This window comes from Giraffa tippelskirchi, chromosome 3, assembly GCF_054371585.1.
Source record: "Giraffa tippelskirchi isolate mGirTip1 chromosome 3, T2T-mGirTip1v1.2.pri, whole genome shotgun sequence".
Classification (NCBI taxonomy): domain Eukaryota; kingdom Metazoa; phylum Chordata; class Mammalia; order Artiodactyla; family Giraffidae; genus Giraffa; species Giraffa tippelskirchi.
The window spans coordinates 28,996,810-29,020,269 of record NC_137277.1 but is presented as its reverse complement, the minus strand read 5'-3'; the positions used below and the strand labels follow the sequence as shown (position 1 = coordinate 29,020,269).

Genomic DNA, 23,460 nt, shown 5'->3' with positions numbered 1-23,460 from the left:
ATGCATTTTCAGTCACGTTAGTATACTCTACTTGTGTACATTGTGTTTCCTGCTGCTAGATTCACGCTCACTACTGTTTCCTAAATTCTTCCCCTTCCTCCTTGCTTTTCCTACTGATCCAATGGCCAATGTCTCATTGGACATGTGAGTATTTGCTCAAATAGGGGGCATAAATCCTTCATGTCTGCAAACACCATTCTTTGGCCCGGAGTCACTGGGGTGAGTTACCTTGGAAGGAGGAACTGACCTGGCATCCTTTCTGACCACTAGCTCGTCAACATTTCTCTTGTACGCTTGGGGATGTCCATGCTTGATGACTCTTGCTCAAGTGAAGGCAGGGCCCACCTACCCTTAAATAAGCTGAGAACGTCACATGTTTGCTTTCTCAGCTGCCATACTTCCTTTTGTAGCCGGGGAGGCCCCTTGACCTGCCACTGTGTGCACCTGCTCTGGACCCTGACTTGGGAACTCCCGGTGCACAGCGAGGACTACATAGCTGTGGTGGCTGCAGCAAGACCCAGGTCCTGGCAGGTGGTGGCTCAGGTGCACACTGTGACCCCAGTGCCAGGGTGTCTGGTGGCTGCAGTGTCTAGTGGGCAGGTGCACTGACCACGCTTCTGGCACATACACAGTGGCGTGTCCAGCTTGAGCCACCCCTGCCTGTGATTCCAGTCACTGTTCCTAGCTGCAGCATCCCCAAGCCTTGCTCATCAGCCCTTGGGACTATTCCACAACAACTCAATAGGCTTTAAGAACTCATCTTCTTCCTCAAGCTACCAAAAGCACCTTTCAGGGCCTACAAGGCTGAGCCCAGGTGGACAGGGCTGGTACAGAGACTCAGAGCTCTTCAGAGTCAACCGTCCCTACAGATGTGACTCTGGATGGCTTCCCAGTGTCACCCCCTCACTCCTCAAAGGTGGACTGGTCTTCCTGTCGAGAAGCCTGGAGGATTTTTATCTTTATTGCTGCAGCCTAGACACTGAGCTATGTCTTCTTCCAGATGAGCCCCCCTTCCTCTGACGTCTAAGATCATCTTCAGCTCCAAAAGCCTCCTCCTTTTATTCAGTCTCCTCCACCTGTTTCTTTTTCCTGCTAGAAATCCTAGCGTCCAGTGATTAGATTTCCCGGATGGACCTCAAGCATCTTCCCTTCTTCAGCTCATGATGTCAACATCTTTGTGTTTACAAGACACTTCTTCCAGAAAACTAACTCAGCTCTCAGTAGGGGCTGCAATCCTTTGTATTTCATCTTGTAAAAGATTCATTAGGAATACTAACTCTTTGAGAGCTGTCATTTTTTTTGGTGAACGTTTTCTTCTGTTTATTCTAAACATTCAGCTAGAGTTCTCCAGCTCAAGTTATTAAATCTCTCTGAAAGTGGATCAGAATTGTTTTCTGTAAAATATGGGTTTGCCGCCCCCCCCTCCCCGCACCCAAACACAGCCACATTTCTTGGGCAGTGGATATGATCATGCAGAGCTGTGAATGGCCTGGCACACCACGATGCCCTCCACCCAGCCTCGGGGAACATTTCTGTCTGAGCACAGGTCTCTGAAAATAAACAGAGACGCAGTCCTTCCCAACTGCCAGCTCCTCCTGCTCCAGGCTCCTGGGATCTGCGGGACTGGAGCCCCTTCAAGACTGAGTGGTGGGGGAAGCTGTTTCATCTGACACACTTCCCTGTGCTGAAAACTGCTTCTGTCCTGAGCAGTGGGGGAGGAGTCCACACCATCTCCAGCCCTCAGACTCCAGAGGTAAATAAGGTTCACCTGGAGATGGGCGGGGCCGGGAGTGGGGGAAGGCGGGCGGGGGCAGTGCTGACTCTGCTCCTCCCTTTCAGCACCTTTTCCAAAACTGCCTCGGAAGCTTCCAGCAGACACGCCCTGAGAATGATTCCCAAATACTAATCCCCAGCTCTAAGATCTCCACCACCTGTGTAATTTCTCCACATCTACACCCTGGCATGAATGCAGCTCAGATCTGTACTTGCACTTAATTAACAAAGCTTTCTTGAAGAACATGTACATCCCAAGCACTGTGGTACAAGGTACTGATGTAGGAACTTATGTGACAGATAGCCAAGGAGGTGGTTTTGATACAGTGCAGCAGAGCCCTGGGAGCACAGACGGACACTGTGTCCAGCCCAGCGGGTCAGGAAGGCGGTCAGGGAAGGGATCACAACTAAGCTGGGTGCTGAGGGCAGACCAGTGAGAGCTCAGAGGCAGGTCATCTCGACAGAGAGCTGGACTTACGGATGAAGAAGTGGAGCAGACAGATGAAGCTACAAGCCCAGTGAAATCAGCAGCATGTATGAAATCAACAAAGACACCAGCATTTCAGAAGCAAGGGAGAGCTCGACTTACCAGTCATCTTGAAAAGGGTCATCCTGAGAGAGCCGTGAAGAGGAGAAAGGACTCTATGATGCCTGGGGGCAGTAATGCAGAGACGACAGCGAATGCACTCCTTGTACAATGAACTGTGGAAGATGCTATTACTGTGTCCACCACCACCCGGTGGAAAGGAAGTGTCCCAGGGGGTTGGGTGGGTAGTATTTAGACCTTCTCCTTTGACCGGCAACCACTTCCCTACCACAAATCAATGGAAACTCAACAGAAGACAGCAGATCCATTCAGATGTGCCTATGGGCTAAACCTCAAAATCCCTAAAAGTGACTTCCTCCTGTTGTCTCTCACACCCTCCTCCTAACTCCCCAGGTTCTGGCATCTCTCTCTCTTTCTCGACAGCACCATTTTCCCAGTCACTCTCTTCATACAGCGCCTGGAATTTATTTCTCCCTTTACAGGAAGGAAATTAAATTGTTTTACTAGAGAGTCCAAAAAATAATTAATGAAGACATTTATCACATTTCTAGAAGGAAAATCTCTACCCTGGAAAATGTGCTAATTCCCTCCCAGAGGACTGTAATTGCACTGAAATTCAAATTGGACTTTTTGGAAACCAAATAAAGTGACTCAAATACTCATGTGAAAGAATAAACAAGAAAAATAAAAAAATTACAATGAAGAAAACTTGATTTGCCAGATATTAAGTACTGCAGAGCTACAACAATTTAAGTCATACAATCAATGAGCAGAGTACTGAGAGCACCAAATACATCCAAGATACACTGCATCTAACATCAGACAAAAAAAAGGCAAATCCAGACCAGCGAGGAAAAGAAATCTTGCTCAGTAAATGCTGTTGGAATAACTGGCAAGTGTTCTAAATACATTTTCTTACGTCATATGTTAAAGTACATTCCAAATGGATTAAAGACATAAATATTAAAAAATGGGAACATGAAACCCCAAAACATCTGACCTTTGGGAAGGAAAAATATTTCTAAGCCTAGAAACAATGTAAGAAATCACAACGGAAAAATAAATCTGCTTCATAACAGTCTTAGGCTTCTATATTTAAAAAAAAAAAACTGAATAACTGAATACTCTACTAAAAAAAATGGACAAACTATCTGTAACAGAATGGATTGGTAGTGTTAACATACCAGAAAAGAAACAAAAACAATTATTAGAACTCCAATAGAAAGTTGAGAAAAGAACAACAAATCACAGGAAAAAAATGACCAATATATGAAATTCAATAGATATGCAAATTAAAACAATGAAATACTTTTTTTGCCTAATTAGGAGAAATCATTTAGGATCATATTGACACTGCTAAGGCTACCGTGAGAACAATGCCCTCTGACACAGCTGTATTTTATAACTCTTTCAAAAAGAACACAGAAGAGGCTTACAAATCAAGAGGTTTACAAATGATGTTATATTTTGGCCAAGTAAATCCTGAATATTCATTGGAAGGACTGATGCTGAAGCTGAAGCTCCAATGCTTTGGCCACCTGACGCGAAGAACTGACTCACTGGAAAAGACCCTGATGCTGGGCAAGGCTGAAGGCAAGAGGAGAAGGCAACAACAGAGGATGAGATGGTTGGATGGCATCACCGACTCGATGGACATGAGTTTGAGCAAGGTCCGGGAGTTGGTGATGGACAGGGAAGCCTGGAGTGCTACCGTCCATGGTGTCACAAAGAGTTGGACATGACTGAGCGACTGAACTGAAATATCTATCTAGAATTTAGCCTAAGGACAAATTCAGAAACTTAAACACAGATTTATGCATTTGAATTGTTTAAAATAGAGAAAAATACTGGATTCAACAATAGGAAGACTAAAAATACTATAGTAATACATACAATACAATACTACAGAGACATTAAGAAAATTCAGGAATATTCAATGATCTAAAGAAGCCCTATGATACTGTTAAAGAAGTCATGATATGAATCTGAATACACAATATAGTTTAACTATGTGAAAGTCTGTATAAAAAAAGGCTCAGTAACTACGCCTCACAGAAATGTCAAGCGTTGTAAATGGCAGGATTATGAGTCATTTTCCTGATGTGTTTCTTTAGTTTCTTCATTTCTATAAAATGAGCATATATTACTTATGCAATCAGACAAAATACTTGTAGTAAAGAAACCACTGCAACGGCTGCACTGACTCCCGTCTCCTCCCTGGACACCTTCTAGACCTGTTGTCACAGGAAGTGCACTGTCCTTTTACACATATTTGTCCACCAGCCCTCCTTAACGCTCCAGCAACATCAAAGATCTAACCAGTCCTCAACTGCTGCTGCATTCTCACACAGCTCCACCTCTTGGCAGGTGCTTTTTCCTCTGCCGAAAAGCCCTTCTCTCCACCCCCAGCAAAGGCCTCTTCAACCTGTAAGACTCCCTTGAAGGACCCTCTTCAAACCCTTCCCCAGAGTCCCCAGGAGAAATGCTGCCTCCTGGTGTGGGTTCCACACCCCTTGGCTCAGGGCAGCCCTGTGGAGGAAGCACATTAGCAGCAGGCTGACCACGTGTCAACCTCCTCTCTGTGGCAGCCTGAGTGATGCCCTGGGACATGGGAACATGTTACCCGGCAAAGGGGCTCTGCGGAAGTGATTGAATTAAGGGTCCTGACTTGAGATTATCATGGATAGTCTGAAAATGAAGTGAAAATGAGAGTCACTCAGTTATGTCTAACTCTCTGCAACCCCATGCAATTCTCCAGGCCTGAATACTGGAGTGGGTAGCCTTTCCCTTCTCCAGGGGATCTTCCCAACCCAGGGATTGAAGCCAGGTCATTGCAGGCAGATTCTTTACCAGCTGAGCCACAAGGGAAACCCAATGGTCTAGGGGGCTCAATATAATCACAAAGGTCTCATAAGAGGGAGGCAGGAGAGTCAAAGACAGGAAAAAGATGATGTGACCAAAAAGCAAGAGGTTGGAGGATGAACACTGAAGATGGAGGAAAATTACAGGTGCCCTTTAGAAGCTGGAAAGGCAAGGAAACAGATTTGCCCCGAAAACCCCAGAAGGAAAGCAGCCTGGCCAGCACCTCGATTTTAGATGTCTAACTCTAGAACTGTAGGGAAGTAAAGCTGTGCTCTTTCAAGCCAGTAAGTGTGTGGATTTGTAAGAGCAGCAACAAAAAACTAATAAATACACTCCTGACTACAATGAAAGCACCTCAGGGCAGGCTCAGGAGGGGATGGGGACGGGGTGAGGGGGGACAAGACAGGCAGAGATAGGGGGACATGGAGGCAGGGACTATACCAAAAGAACCTCAGGGTAGGCTCAGGAGGGGACGGGAGGGGGGGTCAGAGAGGCAGGGGACGCACTGTGACAACACCTGAAGATAAATGAAACGTCATCTACCTCAAGGAAAATGACAGAAAAAAAAACTAGAAAAACGAGAAGCAGGAGGAGAAAGAGAAGGAGAAGGGGTTAACATTCACCACAACATTAACGGTTATTGCTAATTATACAGTCATTAACATTTTTTGAGAACTCATTCCCTTCCAGGCATTGTTGTAAGAACGTTACGTTGTTTTGAGAATTCCTTTGTGTGTGCGTGTGTGCTAAGTTGCTTCAGTCGTGTCGGACTCTTTGCGGCCCCATGGACTGTAGCCCGCTAGGCTCCTCCGTCCGTGGGACTTCCCAGGCAAGAATACTGGAGTGGATTGCCATGCCCTCCTCCAGGGGATCTTCCCGAATTTTCATCTCTTATGTCTCCTGCATCTGCAGGTGGGCTATTCACCACTAGGGCCACCTGGGAAGCCGGAGAATTTCTTTAAGGAAGTGCTATTATCTCCATTTCGTAGACAAAGAAAACAAGAAGTGAAGCAACTGGCGCAGGACCGCCCAGCTGGAGAACAGGGAAGCCAGGATAAGAATGCAGGAATTCTCCTCCAGAGCCAGTGCTGGTAAATATTAAGAAGTAACAGCGGATCCACTGAGAGACCTACAGGAATTTGCACATTTGCATGAGCCACAAGGACTAAAAATAGTTTAAATCGGGCTGAACTTATTAAAGGACTATTCGCTATTCGATGTGCCAAGCTTAGGGCTGCTGTTCTGCATGGTCTGATTCACACCTGCACAAACACCTGATGGCCAGATGCAGACGGGGCATCTAAAGGCTGTGGGGACGCTGCCTGGGGTCTATCCTTTCCGGCCTCCGACCCTCTCTCTCACCCCTGCCCTGTCTGTCTGCCATGTCCATCAGTCTAGAGTATGCTCTCCACACAAGGACCTGTGCTGACAGTGGTCAGACAAGTCCCAGGACCTGTAAGAAGCATTCTTCTTGGTCAGGAAAACTGGTGGGAGGGAGGTGGGTGACCAGAGGCCAGAAGCAGCACTGACCCTACAGGAGCAAATCGGTCATGGTTTCTAGACAGGAGGCAAGGCCAGTGGAGTAAACACAGCTTTAGAAAGTCTCCCATTCATGTTTTCAGTAAGACGTGAAAGAAAAACACCTTCATCAAAGGGGAAAACTCGGCATCAGGAAAGGCTGCTTTCAGATGCTAAACATGGATGCCCGGCAATCAGTCCACGAGTTAGAAGACCAACTAAGGAAATTCACTCAGAATTCTGAGAAAAGGGGGATGAGATGAACACAAGTTTGTTTTAAAATTAAGAGATACAGAGGAAGATCAGAAAGACCCAACGTAGGTGTAGTGGTAAAGCCAGATGGCAGAAGACAGCCATGGAGAAGTTTACCCTGAGATATGAACGGGGTGAGCCGGCCTTAGGGATCACCAGCTACAAGGACCACCAGTGTGCTGCCAAGTGCTGTGGACCCACGGCAAGAGCAGAGGTGGAGGTAGGTGCCCAGGAATGACTAGGCCCATCTGGGAGCTCCCTCATCTTCTCAGGGGCTCCAGGCAGGGGTGCAGCGCCCACAGCAAAGGTGCCAGGCTAAGCTGGAGGACGGGGTGGGGGCTGCGAGGTGGGGAGGGGGGAGGCCCTGGGCTGGAACAAACCAACCCTGCTTCCTCACTGCCACCCCCATGGGTGGGTCCTCCACTCCGGCTAGTTCTCTCAGCCATCTGGGTGCAGACAGCTCAATTCTGCCCTAACTACCTACCTGGACTTGACCCAGGATCCACAGGTTAAGGACTCTGTCCCCAAGATTGCCCCCACTCCCAAGGCACTGTCACAAGTCCCAGGTTGTTACCTGTACTCTGACCAACTGGGTATAAGCCCTGGGGGGTCCCACAGCCCCCATCCCAGCTCTGATAACTAACTTCTAAGGTGGCTCACACACTCAGCAGTTTCCTGCCAAGATCACCAGTTTATTGTGGATGACACAACTCACAACAGTTGCATGGGAGAGACACCCCGTCCAGGCCATACCCTCTAGCACCTTGATGCCCTTGGAGACCCAGCAGCTCAGCATCCCCGGGTGAGGAGTCGATGGCGGTTCCAAGAATCACTGGCTACTGGTGGTGAAACCCCCTCAAGCCCCTCCCACCCCAAGGATCCCGGGTGGGGCTGAGGGTCCCTCTGACTCCTAGTTGTTTTCCTCTGCCACCAGCCCAGCCCCAAAGTCACCATATCACCATAAAGTCCGGTGCAGTACAAACAGTTCATCACAAATAAGAAAAGACCCCCTCAACCTATCACTCAGAAATTCCAAGCGTTTCAGGACCTCTGCGCTGGAAACAGGACCCAGCTGTCCATTTTTTACTCTATTGGGACGTCACGAGGCCTGTCACTCTGCAGGACAAGCAATGACCTGGCCTCCCCGGCTGGCCACAGGCACACATGTCCGAGGGGAACGGAGTGAATCAGGCCCTGCACTGACCACCTGAGTCAGCCAGGCCCTGTGCAGGCAGGACCTGTGGTCAGTGTGGAGCCAACGCCCTGAAAGGGAACTCTTTATGGAAGAAAACAAGGGTTTTCTTGGTCTGCTTTCAGGACATAAGAGTGCTCCCTTTAGGGCAGAATTTGTAAAGGAAATGAAAGACTGCTGGAGAACCCAAGAAACAGTCTCCCTGAGGTCATCCCTGGCTGAGGACAGACACACAAAGGTCTGCCCCCCGCCTCAATGCAGGACTTGTGTGAGGACGTCCCAGCTCCAGCTCCCTCAGGACTGATGGACAGATGGATGGCAGCTGTGACTGCATCACACCCCATGCGCACCCTCACAGGTACTGTTCTCACAGGGACCCACCCCAGAAACCTGCTGCCCACAAATCTCTGACCAGATCGAGGCCAGTTGCCCCAGGAAGCAACCAGAACAATCAATAACCTCATGATACATGTGTAGTATATTCATTTAATTATTTTATCTTAAAATAATCTTTCTTAGGGCATCCCAGGTGGCTTAGTGGCAAAGAATCTGCCTGCCAATGCAGGAGACACAAGAGATGGCAGGTTCAATCCCAGGATTGGGAAGATCCCCTGAAGGAGGAAATGGCAACCCACTCCATTTAAGATTATTGTATCTTAATCTTTCTTATTTATCTTATTTCATTTCAATAAGTCTATTTTTTTTTAATCAGAGATCAAAAACTCAACTGCCAAGAGATCCACATGGATAAACAGATGTCAGAAAGGAGCCAGAGTGAGCAAGGGAAACAGCATGTGTAGCGCTCAGGCCCCAGCCTGTAACTTCCAGATGCGCCATGAGAGAAGGAGGCTGGTCCTCCAGTCAGCACTTCCACGCAGACGAGATCAGCACACACACAGCTCTGCACTCAGCTTTGTTCATCCCCTCTACATGGCAGGCTTCTCCACCTTGGACGTGATCCTGACCATTCTGTCTGAGCGATGTCGGGCGCTATCCAGTGAGTCCAATCACCATGATTACTGAACCACTCCTTCTGTTTAGACGGCGGCACTGTGAGGATGTGACCCAGGGGACGCCTGTGACAGAATCAGATAGGGGTGTTGACTGAAGGTCTACTATCAACATTTGTGGGCCTAGACTAATTTTTCTAAATTTGGTTTCCAGGCACTGCTCCGGGTACATACACAATGGAGCAGGGCAGCTTCACAGATAAAAGTGACCACACGGCTCTCGAGGATAACACAACCCACTCCATGCTACACAAACATCCCTCGAGTCTAAACAGGAATGTCTTTGGGAGTAACAGTCAAAGCTGACCGCTTCACCTAAACATGAAATGAAACAGAAACCTTTAGGTCAGTCAGCAGTCCGCATTCTTTTCATGCCAGGGCCAAGGCTAGACTCGCATTTTACTTATTGTTTCCCTTTGTTGCCCAGAGTAGCTCATACACCCTTATTTGGAAATTTTCCTTTCTGGTCTGTAACTGGGGACAAAAAAAGTACCCTAGAAAAGCAAAATGCAAGCTTCCCATGGAATCCCACACTCTTAAAAGGTGGAAGGGACACCACAGAGACAGTCCAGGCCCTCAATTCACCGAAGTGAAAACCCACCGAGGTCAAGCGAGGAGCAATGGACCTCCGGTGTCTGTCTCTGAATCCAGGGCTTTGTCTATCATCCTGACCGATGACCAAGAAAAGTGCAGTTTGTTTATTTCACTCAATCTGTGTGTAATCAACCTCTGGGAAGTCTCCCCCTGCATCGTGCCCACTCCTGTCTCATTTCTAAACCCTCAACTCTGACACAACAGCCTCAAGGGGGAGAGGGGATTAGAATCCTCTCGTAGAGGGACAATTCACATGACATCAGCGGCCCCCACAGACCACATCCCCGAGTTTCATCTACCCTTTCTCCTCCTCCATCTCACCCCGCTCCCCAGTGGCCAGCCACCTAAACCTCTCCTCTCTCACCTCCTCCAAGTTTGGCCCTGCTCCGTCCTCTCAGTCCTGTCATGGAAAGAAGCCCAAATTTCTCTAATTCTCCGAAAGCCCTGCCATGGGAGGCATTCAGGAGCCAGCCAAAGAATCTCACCCCGAGGGATAAGGGAACCTGCCCGGGCTGGAGGGGAAAGGTCCCCCTGGGGAGGCAACATCCCAACCATGGGAAGGAGCTGAGGCCTGGGAGGATAAGGAGTGGGTTGAAGGTATCATTTATCTTCCACATGGCGGCACATTTGAGAGTTAGGTGACAGGAATAAACCACCTGGTCACAGGAGTGAAGGGGGCAATGGCAGACAGAGATATACAATACAGCCGCAGTGGGGTGGCTGTGAATCCTTTAGAGGAGCACTCCAGGAACAGGGCAAGGACAAGAGGGAGGAGGGTCATGGGACACAGAAGACACACCTGACTTGGGAACGGCATGTGACACACAGGGGATCCCTGATAGCTGGCTAAGCTCACCTGCCGGCCCTTCAGCCTCATGCGACGTTATCATTAACAGGAAGAGATGTCCAGAGATGCTAATACACATAGCTGTGCTCCAAACGTTACACTCTTTCACTGTTAGAAGAAGCACCTCTGGTTTAGACACACCTGGCAGCTTTGGTTACTGGTTTCCAGGTGCGTGGGCACAGATAGGCGGCAACAGATAAGTTGGGGGGGGGTTCTGGAATGTGAGCACCATATGACCCCACATAGACTGACCACAACCTTTGAGAAGCCCCAGGGCACCCCCCCAGAGTCAAGGCTGGGGACAGATTTGACAAGGACAATGATGACCTGAGTAAACAAAACCAGCATGCTGGTCAGACTTTCAGGATGATTTTGTATCTGAAATGGTTAGTGTAAAGCTCTGTATTCCAGAATTTGTTACAAGGAAGAGGTCATTTTAATGTACTGCTGCTGCTGCTAAGTCACTTCAGTCATGTCCGACTCTGTGCGACCCCATGGACAGCAAGAAGCCCACCAAGGTCCTCTGTCCACAGGATTCTCCAGGCAAGAATACTGGAGTGGGTTGCCATTTCCTTCTCCATTTTAGTGTACAGATTACATTAAAATGGAATCACTGTTATCCATACATTTGCATTTTTTCTTTTTTCTTAATCACCTACAATGACTGATTGAAAGTCTCCACCAAGGCATAAAGCACAAAAGCAGAAAGCCACAGAAGATTAGATGTCAGGGAAGTTGTGAGGGACACACACAAACACAACACACACAAAGGCACACACTCCCCCCACGTTGTTAACCTGCACAAAGACACCATTCTACCACATCTTTGGTCCAGCCTGCCAGCATGTCATTCCACACAACTGTGGCACACTGTAATGTCCTCAGATTGAAATGAGAGCAGAAGAGACCAAAATATAACTATAAACAGATAATTTTCCTAACAGTTCAATGCCCACATGAGCCCATGAATAGGCTCTCTGTTTATCTGTTTATAAATCAGAAGAGAAGGTTAGACTGCTGATAATTTAACCTTCCAAGTTTTTTTGTTTTGTTTTTACGTGGCTGCCGAGGCCAGAGAGAAAAGCAGGACCAATTAGAGGAAGGAGATGAATTCTCTGGCAGATAAAACAAAGGGGATTTTCAAGGGCTCTGGAGGTGGCTGGCACTGGTTTCTTGCTGAATAGAGTTTCAGGTCAAAACTTACAACTTTACTTTCCAGGTTGATCGTAACCCCTAATCTTAACGCTCATCTGTAATTAGGTTTAATTTGGAACAAGCAGCTGGAGATGAGGGAGGACAAAGAGTGAAGAAGAAAAGACTAGTTTTTCTAGAGAAACAGAGCAAGGGTTTTTTAAATGAGCAGAAGCAGAAGGGCACTGGAAAGAAAGCTTTTATGAATAGATCAGAGTTATGACCTGGGGGTGGTCTGGTGACAGGCAGGGAAGGAGAGAGTGGGTGAGGGGTGATGACCCCAACTCCTGCAGGGAGTCCCCAGCCCAGGATATCGGGGTTATCTCTCTAGTGGCCTGGAATGCGGAAAACTCTTTCTGTGAAACAAGCTTTTCTGAGTTTCATAACATTAAATGATTGTTTCAATCTCACTTTTAAATATTTGGCCAACCACATTAATTTTGAAACATCAGACCTACTGTCTCTCAAGAATTCAAAAATTCCCTGGTAACACAAGGGACAGCTGCCATCAAGTTCTTCGTAAGGACACCCTGAAACCTTTGAAATTCTCCGTGTTTTAATGCTGCTTCTATGATACCACTATTCAGGCTGGTCTCAGCTGACTGGAGCCATATCAACACTTAGAGAAAGTAAACAAGATTCAACAGACTAGAACTCTTATACCTAAAGCAAATTCAGGTAACACACTCCCCACGTGAAAGCCCAGTCTCCTCTGCCCCCCAAACTCTTCTCTGAATGAGAAAGTTATTTAAAAGTCTACCAACGTCACAAAATGCTAAAGGTAGTAGAATCCTTGCACACACACCTCCTTTTTTGTTGTTTTTACAAACAAAGCAACAAGAGACCAAGAAAAACTGTAACTGAAAATTCACCTTTCGTGTTAAAAAATTATTTTCCAAAGGGAGGATTTAGGAAAACCTGATTGAAAATTCCATTATACAGTGAAACATTTCAAATCTATCACATCACAACGCCTAAAAAGAGAAATCATAATCTCGAGAGGGAGGCCCAAGAGGCATTTTACAAAATTCAGCAACTATTTCTGACTTAAAAAACCCAAAACATATGAAGGATAATTCCTCCATGTAACAGGGTACATCCATCTCGTGATCTCGGGAGTCCAGCTCTGCATGGGAAGCTCATAGCTAATCAAAGATGGCCTCACACACCCCATTTTCCCCAGGCTTCATCCACTGTGGTCACGCTGAGAATGTGACCTTTTAATAAACTAACCCTTGTTTCTGGTGATCACTTACAGCTATTCTACACACATCTACACACACACGCATGCATGGGTATGCATGCTAACACATACAGGAATACACATATGTATTGCCAAGCTGGTTGCTGCATTCTCACCAGTTGTAACAGTTTTTCAGTTGATCTTCTTAACTATTCTAACAGGAGAGTTACAGTCCCTACGCGTGCATACCAAATCGCTTCAGCCACATCCAACTCTTTGCGACCCCATGGACTATAGCCAGCCAGCCTCCCATGTCCTTGGGATTCTCCAGGCAAAAATACTGGAGTGGGTTGTCATTCCCTCCTCCAGGGGATCTTCCCAACCCAGGGATTGAACCCAGGTCTCTTATGTCTCCTGTATTGGCAAGTGGGTTCTACCACTATCGCCCCCTAGGAAGCCCACAGTCTCTATAAATAATGCTAATTTTGACTCATTTTTAAAATAAACATTAAAAAAAAATCTTACTGCCTTGGCTAGTCTATCTGAAAACAATGCCCTCTGTGGGCACCTGTTTTTTCCTGACCTCTGCAGGAATGTTTTTAGCTTCCTGTTAAACATGGTATATGTGGCTTTCAGACCATTTTATTTATTATCTTTGAAAGAATTCATTCATTCCTATTACATGTTTATGAGATAGATGTTAAGTGTTATTAAATGCACTACTGACATATACAATAAGATGAATTTCTTCTCTTTAAATGTACTGACATTGTAAATTTATATAATAATATTATTGCATTCTTGGAATGAACCATTTTTTTTGTAACCAGTGAGTGTAATATTTTGAAAAGGCCTCACTGGAGTAAATGTGGCTTATCTTTCATTCAGGACGTGCACTGCCACACTGTCCTCTGGCTTTCTTTCCCCTCTGTCTCTGAAAGGCTTTGGTATCAGGAGTAGTGTTAATAATATTAGCACTGCCTCTGTTAAAATAAACTGCAAAGTCCTCCATCTTTTGTCTTCGGGAGTGTTTTTCAAGTTTCTATTATTTGAGTATCACCTTTACAATTTTTGGAGAAGGAAATGGCAACCCACTCCAGTATTCTTGCCTGGACAAGAGGACCTTGGCAGGCTATAGTCCATGGGATCGCAAAGAGTCGGACACGACTGGGTGACTAACACTTTACAATTTTGGCTATATTTGCATTTACCTGTCCTATTACCTGGGGCTTGCCTCGTAGCTCAGCAGTAAAGAACCCGCCTGTCAATGCAGGAGACCCGGGTTCAATCCCTGAATCAGGAAGATCCTCTGGAGAAGGAACTGGCAACCCACTCCAGTATTCTTGCCTGGGAAATCCCACAGACAGAAGAGCCTGGTGGGCTACAGTCCACGGGGTCGCAAAGAGTCAGACATGACTGAGCAACAGAGCACGCATGTTCTATTACATCTTTAATATTTTTCTGCATAAACTAAATGTTGGCTCATTTTTTTAAAACCTCATCTTGTCCTAAGCAACATAGATTCAATGAACTACTTACAATTTTTCTAACACAGCTTAATTTAATTACTAAAATAAGAACTAGCCATCAGTACATACCTTAAACCATTACGTGCAGCCTCTGTAACGCAATAACCATCTTTGGGAAACGATGCATTTGACGACTTTAAGCAGCACAGAAATCTATTTCTCTGATCTTTGAAAAACTCTGCATATAACACCATCTGAGTTCAGGATTCTTTCTGAAGTTTTTTCCTTAAGTCACTTTGTGACGTCTTCCAATATTCTGCCCAAGTGTTTCACTACTTCGTGAGTTTAGCAGTTTCTTTCTCCTAGGAAATGTCATCAGCAATTTTTATTTTTATTCTATTTTTTAAAATCGCCACGTCTCTGATTACATGCATTCTTGTATTGCTTATTTGGAATATTTGTGGGGTTTTTTTTCTTAGTTTAACTACAGCTTTATCTAGTTCCTTGTTTTAACAAAGGGTCTACTCTTATATGTTTCAATTCTAGTGAGTGTTTTTTTTTCTTTTTTTGTTCTTTCATATATTCACTTAACAAATACTGAGTGTGAACCATGTGCCAGGTCACAGGCCAGGTGATGAGGGTAGAAGCGAGGAAACAGACACTGACAAAATTTACTTCATTAATTTCCACACCTTTTTAAAAAACTCCTTCCCGGACTTCCCTGGTGGTACAGTGGACAAGAATCCGCCTGCCAATGTAGGACACAGGGGTTCGATCCCTGGTCTGGGAAGATCTCACAGGCCAAGGAGCAACTAAGCCCATGCACCACGACTACCAAGCCCGTGCGCTGCAACTACTGAAGCCCTCGAGCCTAGAGCCCGTGCTCCACCATGAGAAGCCACAGCGATGAGAAGCCTGAGCACCGTGACAGAGCAGCCTCCACCCTCCACAACTAGAGAAAGCCCGCGCATAGCAACAAAGACCCAGCACAGCCAAAACTAAATAAATTACATATATATAAAAAATTCCCTATTTTCCCAGATTCCTTTTGTCCTTTATTTTCTAATTTTCTATGTCTAGTACTTACTGCATTTATGATAAAAGCTTTTAGAGAACTAAACAGGCTTGCTATTTGTAACTATATAAAGTATTTCACTATTATTTTTCTAAATGATCCATAATCATAGTTTTCAGATCCTATTTGGGTCAAAATTTCCAAACAGCTTTCTTTAGATATAATTGATGGATAACATTATACTCGCTTCAGGTTTACAACATAATGATGTACGGATATTTGTATACACTGTAAAGTGATCACCACAATAAGCATGGTTACCTTCGGTCACAGTGCAGTTATAAAATGATTCATCCCCCAGCCACTTTCAAACATGCAATACAGTACAGTTAGCTACAGCCACACCATGCTGTATCAAGATGGAGTAACTGTTTGAAATTTCAATTTCTACTCCTACAGTTTTACTGCATTGTGACAAACAGTGACCGGTAAAATTTCCCTTAAGAGACTGTAATAAGGTTTTCTTTCTGGTCTAGAAGAGATCAATGTTTTAACCACTCCACGAACAACCTAGAAAAACAGTAAGACACACGCTGAAGTCTCTCATTTCACATGTGAGTTTTTTCAGGGAGGTTAATAGCTTTCGCATTTAATCACTTCCACAGTTTGTCTAGTTAGTGCACTCATTTTGTAACTGCTACTTTTTCTTCTTGAATTGTGGTGTGTATCTTTAACTGATACGATTGTTTCAGTAGTCAGACAAAGGCATGAGAGACAGATAGCCACAATTAAACCACATATTCTTCACTATCAAGACAGATACTGCTTTACAACACAAAAAGTTTAAGAAAAGCAGGCAGTGTTCTATCAAGTCAAAGGTCTTCTGAGTCAGACAGGAAGACGGTTACATATTTTAAGTGCCAAGGAAGTGCAAACCCTCATCAAGTGATATGGCTGTTAGAACAGAGGTCTTAGACACCTATCAGGAGCTCCAAGATCAAATGTAGTTTGAATTTAAGGGACGTGGGCATCATGACCACTTCCTTCTTCAAGTTCTGGAGTCAATGTCACAGAGAGATTACCGCGATTTTGAGCCTAGAATTCTCTGCCCAGGGAAACTATCAGTAAGGCTGAAGGCAAAAGAGAGAGATTGTCAGATCAAAGGTGAGATACAGCATCATGCATGGATGATTTCTGTATGGATGCAAACCCAGCTGCTCCAGACTGTGCCCCATTCGCAGCAAAAGGTGCTCAGCTGGTATGGTGTCGGGTAAGAATCCCGTTCTTGCCGGAAACCTCTGTTGGTTAAAAAAACCTCATCAAACTGAGAAGGCAACCCCAAAATTATATGGGATAAAATCCCAACACCAGTTATTATTTGGAATAAAGCATGTAAGTAAACATCTTTTAATTCGAGAAAGGTTTAGAATCAAGTAGAGAAGTAGTTTAAATAAACAAGTAGCAATAGGATTATAAATTAAGAAATACCTGTATTTTGGAGTTACTTTAATGTTTAATGTTTAAGACAACTGAATCTTCCACGAATTATAGAGCAGCCTCATGATTCTAATTTAAAGTGTGTAATTGACAGTGTGTTTACACACACACACACAAGAGATAATGTGTGAATGTTTGGGGATGCATATAAGGACTTAAGAATCACTATATTTTTAAGAATAATTGCACATGAGCACAACAAGCACAAAGACTTATAAGAACTGGACTTGATGCCGAACTTGAAAGCTTTCTTTACAACTAGATTTTTATTATTCACAACTTTAACCAACTTAATTTTAAAAATCAAACTACCATCTGAATATGCTTTTATGCAGCATATATATTTTGTTTTCTGTGTTAATCCAGAGGAGGAGGCTCTTTTTTTAAGTGAGTTTAACCCATTTATTATAGTAACAGATATATCTAATACTCTCACCTTTTTTTATTATGTGTTATCACTGTTCTTTAACATATATATCTTTTTTTTTTTTTTAATCCTAAAAGGCTGCATTTTCCAGGTATGTCTCTCAGGACACTAGTTTCACTCTAAAATTCTCCTATGGAACAAAATACATCTGAGAAAAAAATGCATGCTATACTCTACTCTTTGTGAATGCTGTTAAAACTCTGATGAATCCCTAAAATCTAAAACTAAGGACAAGAGAGCCCATTAACTAATTTGCTCAAGCCCACCAACCAACTCCACTTTCCTTCCTCTTAACTCAAAACTCTGAACTGCTATGAGTAAGATAAAACAAAGCACAAAAAGATATTTTGGAAATAGAAAATATAATTGATGAAAATTTCAAAGTCAATAAGAAAAACTGGGAAAAAAAGGTGAGCATGGAAATGATAGACTATATAAAACTTCAACGCCAGACAGAATCACAGGAAATACTCCAGTCAGAGAAAAGTGAACATACAAAATGAGAAAAAGGCTTCAAGAAGCAGGAAGCTCACCTGACAGTTAAGCCGGACCAGAAGGCAACCAAGTCTGAACGGGAAACGTTAAGTCAGAAGGACAGGAATAGTCATGACTAAAGCTTACCAGGCACTTTCTGTGATGTTGGGAGCCTATTCTAATCCATCATGTGCTTCAAGCTATTAACGACCTTGACAACCTTATGAAGCAGGCTGTACTACTGTCCTCTTTCCTGGAGCTTAACTCATGTGGCCAAAGCCTCAGAGCTACAAAGGGACAAAACTGGGAATGTGAACACAGTGTGGCTCCAGAGCCCAAACTCTTAACCACCATGCCTTCTGTCTTTAAGAAGAAAATGAATTCTCTACAACAATCTGTAGACTTGAGAAGCCAGATTAGAGGGTAAAAGCAAGTTAAGATCATTTTAGGTGTAAAAAACTATAGTGTCTGTGTGCTCAGTCAGTCGTGTCTGACTCTATTCGGCCCCATGGACTATAGCCTGCCAGTCTCCTCTGTCCATGGAATTTTCCAGGCAAGAATACTGAAGTGAGTTGCCATTTTCTTCTTCATGGGATCTTCCTGACCCAGGGATCAAATCTACGTCTCTTGCATCTCCTGCACTGACAGGTGGATTCTTCACCACTGCACCACCTTACTCCTTCTACTTTTCCTTTAAATTTTTTTTTTTTCCGGTCACACCACATGGCATGTGGGATCTTAATTTCCTGACCAGGGATCAAATCCGAGTACCCCGCATTGGAAGAGCAGAGTCTTAATTAACCACTGGACCACCTGAGAAGTCCCTATTTTTTTCTTTTAAAGTAACATTGCCTGTCACAGATTATAAATTAAATCATGTAAGCCTGAATTTCCTTCTCTTCTACCTCTAGATGCACTACCTGATTTTCCAGTACATGATACATATTCGAGCCTAGTATTTTAAATGCTGATTGGTTTTCAACTTTTAGAATCAACCTACAAACACGGAGAGATTTAATGACACTAATTAGGAGACAGAATGTTCTTGCCATGTAAAAGGTTGACAGTAAACTGGGAAGAGGATATGGAGCCTGTAGGGGAAATGGCAGAAGAAATGTAGAGATAGCATATCCTTCTTTACTGAGCCAAAGACACCATTTAAAGCTGGTTAGTCAAGAAATACAAGTGGTAAATAATAAAAGATTTCCTTAGTATTTTTGTTTTTTGAATGAAAATTTCATATAGCAAAGTTTTACAGTGAACAACTAGACACCCACAATTGTACCCCACCAGGAACACTTTACTAACAATAAATTTAGAAAATTTTAGTATGGCTTGCAAGAACAGAGGAAGAGAGAAATACAGTACTAAAAATACACTGAATTCCTCACTCTACACAACCTTCAAAACTAATAAATCAAGAAATAGTACAGACATACAAAATTATGTAGAATTATAGAGATAACCACCATTTCCTTGAAATGCATCAAAAATAAGAGGGACTGACAAATGGACAGTGGGATGAACAGAAGAATAAAGCAACAAGAGCAGAATGTTAACTGTAGACTCTGTGGTGGGTCTATGGGTGCTAGCTATACATACCTTTCAATTTTTCTGACTAAAATTTCCTAAGAAAATATTGACACAGATGTAGTTGACAGTGGACCTCACATCTGTGCTGGCCTCTGCATGGCACTGGCCGAGCCTCCTTCCAGCCGCTCCACACCGGATGGAGCTGGGTGCCTGAGCCTGGTGGGGGTGGGGAGGGGAAATGCCGTAGGGATGACGGGCACCCCGTCCAGGCCCAGCCCCTCCAGCTCCCACAGGACCCTCATGTCCTCTCCCCTCTCCTGATCACCATCAGAGTCAGCAGAACCCGGGAGCTGGACCCTGAAGACACGTTCACCAGCCTGAGCCTCTAACAACCGTATGACTCTCAGAGGGCCCCATCTCACCCTGGACTGGGGCATGAGGGGAAATCAACTTTTAATGTCTTAAGGGGCTATTCTGGGATTCGTCTTTAACCACAGTTAGCATTAACTATAACCAACAGGGAGTGGAATCCGAGGGAGTGGGGGTTGAAGCTTTGACTTTTGTTTCCTATCACTGGTATCCACTGTTTAAAAACACATGCAGATTTAAAGCAAAGAGTAAGAAGCTGTCAGCTCATGGTGACACTGGGAAAAGCCTTCTAAGGTTTTAACTCTAAGTAGAAAATAAGGTTTCTTTAGCATATTGGGCACCTATGTGTGAATATAAAATGGCACCATTCCTCTGGAGTGATACAATCCCACCCTGGCCCACTCACTCTATTCCCAGCTGCCTTTGAGCAGTGCACAACCTGCATGACTATACCCAGCAGCCCTCTCTGATCTGCAGGCACTGAAAACTTGGTTGGAAACTGAAGGACTGTTAACTGAGACCTTTGAGGAAGGGATGTGGTCCTTGACAGGTTCAGATTTCAGCTGCCCTTATTCACGCAGACTCTCATATCTTTTGCTTGATTCATTTCTCTCGTCCGTCCCATAATGCCAGTCAGTCACAGTGACTCAACTCCAAGGACTGCATCCCCACACAAGAGAATGCTTGCTGCCATGGCGGACAATTTCAAGGCTGGAAAGGCAGCAGCAGCTGAGAACCTGCCTTCTGCCTCAGGCCTGCCTGCAGAGGGTCATGGGGTGGAATGGGGGGTGGAGATGGGGCTTCTGCCTCATTTACCCTCTAACGGCCCCTCCCTGTTGGAGCAACAGAGGTCTCAAGGGGGTCAGCCAGGAGGTGTGCCGCTTGGATCTCCCTCCAAGACAGACTGTGGCTTCAGCTGCAAGGACGGGTGTGAACTGACACTCCAGTGGTCAGTGCCACTGAGACTCAGCCTGGCTTTTGAGCTGAAGGCACATTTCTCCAGGAAGCCTCAGCAAGGCCTGACCCAGTGAGAGGACTAGAACCTGGCCCTCACTGCCTGAGCAGGTCTCCTCTACTGGGCAGTCTTCTCAGGGGCTTCCTGGAAGCTGGCCAGGACCTGGTCAGAACTGCAAGTTCTCTGCCCAAAACTGCTGCTGCCTTTTCCTTTTCTGGGTGCTAGTCCAATGGCTCTCCTGGCCTGATTCAGGTTCCCACCCCTTCTTTCTCAGGCGTTTTACCCTCTAATAACCCTCCTTCATTCCGGATTCGTTTAAGGGTCTGCACCTCAAAGGACAAAGCTGACATAGGACTGGTATAGAAATCAGGCGTGGGTGTTGCTGTGCCTGTCTCCTCCTCACCTCCACTGCTCACCTTTGGGCCCCCTGCTCTGAGGACCCTCGAAGCACTTGCTCTGAGTCTAGTCCAATGCACCACACCTGCCAGTGAGAGGCCCTGCCCTCCCAGCCTCATGCAAGGTGGTAAAGCAGATTGAGGATGTGTTAATCTTTAACAAAACTCTCATTTCCGGGATCTCATTGGTGCATTCTATAGCATTTCATCACAGCACAGAGATCACTTAAAGTTATATGCACATTTTCAGCTGACTAGTCTAGCATGACAGTCTTTCCTAAGACTTTCTAACTGGGTATGTTTACTTGCAGCAAATCAGACTTGAGTTCCCATACTGAAATCGTATGCACTCAGAAAAGTGCGATAAAATAAGTCACTGCCATAAAAATGGCTTTTTCATCCGCTATTCATTAGATCGCTTTCAAAAGCAAGGTCACTTAGAAACTGGAACACAAGCACCCAAATAACACTTAAAAACTAACAAGGGGCAGAGTCTCTTTATAGTTTTGACACCAAGGAAATAATACACAGGGCAAGTGGATATTATGAGATGTGTTTAAAATGTTACATATTCTTTTCTTGTTCAGTCATGTTCGACTCTTCATGACCCCATGGACTATAGCCCACTAGGTTCCTCTGTCCATGGGATTTCCCAGGCAAGAAAACTGGAGTGGGTTGCCATTTCTTTCTCCAGGGGATCTTCCAGACCCAGGGATTAAACCTGAGTTTCCTGCACTGGAAGGAGGATTCTTTACTGCTGAGCCACCAGGGAAGCCCTTACCTAATAGCTTATCGCAGGGCTGTTTATGACACAGGCAAACGTGCATTAATTTGCAAATATTGGCTATTTTGCCCAAAGAAGGCTGGATGAGTGCTGTGCAGTTTAGAAAGTCACCCCTTCATAATCAATGCAGTAACCCCATCTTTATAGTTTTTTCCTCCATGGTCTCCACTTGTGGCCAAGTTTCCCATCCTGATTGTACCAGTCCAATGTATCAGAGCCGCCTCCTCCCAGCCTCAAGGACACTGCCTGCCCCTGCCTGGCCTCCCTGCCCAGGTGAGTGGAGACCAGTGAACCAAGGCTAAGAGACCCAGGTCTTAATGACAGCCCTGTCTCAGATTTGAGGGACAAGTCACCTGGACAAGCCGGGGCAATTTCCTCATTCAAATTCAAATTCAAAAATCACCCCTTGGAAAAAGAGTTTCGAGTTCTGACTCTGTCCCAGATTCACAGACCAGTCACCTGCCGGCCCCAGACTCCAGCCCGATATGGACCATCTCCTTGGCCAGCCAGCACGCACTTGGGGACGCTGAAGTAAACCGTTGGCGTGTGTGACAGGGCAGAAACATCTTATTCGTTCGCAAACGCGACCCTGCGGCCAGCAGCGTCTAGGTCTGCGGGAGGCCAGGCTGACCCTCAGGGCTGAGGACGAGGCCAGCCGTCTCTGAGCTGCGCCCGTGTGAGGACCGGAAGCACGGGTCCTGGAATTGGCCCCCGCTATTCTGAGTGAGCAACAGTCACCGTCCGGCCCCCGGTCTGAGGGTGAGTAACAGACCTGCTGACCTCTCGCACCGTCCACTGGGCTCCGGAAAGTGTGTGACACGGGCGCGGGGGGAGCCCCCGGGGGGAGCCCCCGGACCCTCCCCCCGACCCCCCTCCGCCCGTCCGGGCGCCAGGTGAGCTGGCGGTGCTCCCCGGTTGAGGCGTGGGCACCGGTGAGCCCGCCACCCCCGCTGCGCATTCCAGAGGCGGGACTCACGCCCGAGAACTTCGCCTTCGCGCTCCCCGGCGCCCGCGGGCAGCGCGGCCCAGCCCGGGGCGGTGGGGGAAGGGCGCCCGGCCACGAGGGGGCGCGGCGACCCCCGGTACGCAGCACAGACCTGCTTCGGGATCCTCGGGCCGCCCCGAGTGGTTGCCCATGGCTTGGCCGCCTAGGGCAGCGGCCGGGCGGCCGCCTCGGACGGCGCGTCCACCGCGCGGCCGCTCGCGCCGGCTCGGGCTGACGAAGCGGCTGCGTCTGGCGGGTCCGCTCCAGTCAAAGAAAGGGCCGTCGCCTCAGTCCCCGCAGCCGCCGGCCGCTCAGCGCTCACTCATCTGCATGCGGCCCGCCCACCTCGACTCCCGCGGCCCGCGCACCCGCATGCCCCACCCACCTCATCTGCATACCGCCCCTCCCCCCGGAGGCCGTCCACCTCGACTCGGGCTGCCCAGCCCCCTAATCTGCATATCTCTCTGGGGCTCCCGCCCGCCGCCCGACTTCCGGCCTCTAGGGGCGGCCGCTGGGAACTGCAGCAGGACACTGCGGGCTGGAAAAACCCCACTGCGGGGAGGCCGAGGCCAGGTGTCACGAGGAAGG

At 46.4% G+C, this 23,460-nt stretch overlaps 1 protein-coding gene across 28 annotated transcripts in view; it reads right to left on the bottom strand.

Annotated features, from left to right (window-relative positions):
• SPECC1 (sperm antigen with calponin homology and coiled-coil domains 1) overlaps positions 1-23,460 on the bottom strand; it is a 200,684-nt gene that overhangs the window by 91,695 nt on the left and 85,529 nt on the right. For 7 of the 28 annotated variants that reach the window (XR_014080484.1, XR_014080482.1, XM_081583733.1 and 4 more), the window contains exon 1: positions 22,985-23,200. The exons of 10 other annotated variants lie outside the window; for them this stretch is intronic. Coding sequence is in view for 5 of the 18 variants with exons in the window: in XM_081583733.1 (XP_081439859.1) it covers positions 22,985-23,024 (40 nt within the window). In the remaining 13 variants the exon portion in view is untranslated. Of the gene's footprint in view, positions 1-14,567; positions 14,801-17,910; positions 17,966-22,346; positions 23,201-23,460 lie in introns of those variants that run through there. 11 more of the 28 variants (XR_014080483.1, XM_081583735.1, XM_081583737.1 and 8 more) reach the window with 8 other exon arrangements.